The 1,490-nt window shown below is 61.1% G+C and overlaps 1 protein-coding gene across 1 annotated transcript in view; it reads right to left on the bottom strand.

The window, feature by feature from the left end:
- Window positions 1-1,490, bottom strand: part of LOC104501602 (ankyrin repeat and fibronectin type-III domain-containing protein 1-like) — a gene marked incomplete at its 5' end in the record, with an annotated part of 10,616 nt that overhangs the window by 7,736 nt on the left and 1,390 nt on the right. The window contains one exon of the mRNA XM_010145440.1: window positions 114-233. Coding sequence (XP_010143742.1) covers window positions 114-233 — 120 coding nt within the window. The remainder of the gene's footprint in view (window positions 1-113; window positions 234-1,490) is intronic.

Below are 1,490 nucleotides of genomic sequence, written 5' to 3'. Positions count from 1 at the left end.
CGTGCAGGACTGGTGGGTTTTCTTGGGTGCAGCACATCTGTGTGCTGCTCCCACGGGAGCCCAGACCACTGTGCCCCGCCAAAAGTGCTTGCTCCCTGCAGGCCTCCCCTCACCTGCATTTGTGAGATGGCCAGCAGCATCTTGAAGCGCGTCTGCAGGATGCAGGAGCAGGATGACTGTGAGACGGTGACACACTGCCGCAGCCACAGGATCTCGTCCCACATGCACGACACCTGTGGCACACCAAAGGGCCCTCACCACCAGCCCCACTGGCCTGCAGCTCGTTCACACCATGGTGTCTTGGGGACAGGCGTTTGCCTTTCTGCCTGAGCCAGGTTTGGAACGGGCATGGGCACGGGCACGGGCATGTACCGCCCCTCAGCAGAGCTGCAATTTCCTATGCCACAGGCACCCAAGATGCCTCCACAGCCTGTGGATGCTCCATGCCGTGCCTACCCAGACACGTCTCTTCATCTAGGACCAAGACCTTCTTAAGTTTGAGTAGAAGATAGCCGAGAGAAGGAAGAAGACAGTTTTCTCCCCCAGTAGCTAGGGACCATCCAGCAAAAGATTTTGGCCCTGAGCTGCCCACCAGTCCTTTCACTAACCCTATGGACAGCAGAGGACCAGGCAGCAGCACCCTGCATGTCCACCTCAGCACATAAGAGGCAGAGCTGCCATGGCAGGACACTGTGGTGAAGCAGTTGTGAAGCAGTTAAAGAGCTGAGAAGCCACTGGCATCCCAGCGGAGAGGCAACGCCCACCCATCATGGCACGCAGCCTGCCCAGCACGGCACCAGTCCATCACCCACCCGTCGTGGCACGCAGCCTGCCCAGTACAGCACCAGTCCATCGCCCACCCATCATGGCACGCAGCCTGCCCAGCACGGCACCAGTCCATCACCCACCCGTCGTGGCACGCAGCCTGCCCAGTACAGCACCAGTCCATCGCCCACCCATCATGGCACGCAGCCTGCCCAGTGTGGCACTGGTCCATCACGCGCCTTTGGGCTCCCAGGGCTGCGGTGGAAATGCCATTCCCTGGTGGTTTCTGGGTCCAAGCCCCAGTGCCCAGGGTGGAGGGGAAGCTGCTGCCAGCCAAAGGCAGTGGTGGTGCACGATCCCCGCTTGGGTCACTCCGGCACTCCTGGGCTGCCACTAGCTCTCGGCATCACTCCGGTCCGCAGAGTGCGTGAGGGCAGCAGCACGATGGAGGTCCCAGAGGCAGCACTGGGAAGCCCAGGAACCTCCAGACTTTGTTTTGTCTGGTACAAGGATCTGGAGTAGCTTGTGCTGTTTGTGCACATGGGGTGTCTTCTACTGCTGCTCCCAGCCCCAAATCAGACCCATCCCATCCCAGTGAGAGCCTCACAGAGCCCCGCACCCAACAGGCACCACTGCCGGTGTGGGCAGCACCAGGGAAGGTGCCACAATGAGGGTGCTCTGCAGATCGTGACACCGCTGGAGGACACAGTGTCCGGGGTGGTGGC

Source organism: Buceros rhinoceros, unplaced genomic scaffold (genome assembly GCF_000710305.1).
Source record: "Buceros rhinoceros silvestris isolate BGI_N320 unplaced genomic scaffold, ASM71030v1 scaffold16611, whole genome shotgun sequence".
NCBI lineage: Eukaryota > Metazoa > Chordata > Aves > Bucerotiformes > Bucerotidae > Buceros > Buceros rhinoceros.
Note: the sequence above shows the minus strand (reverse complement) of the source record. Positions and strands in the feature narration are given on the sequence as shown.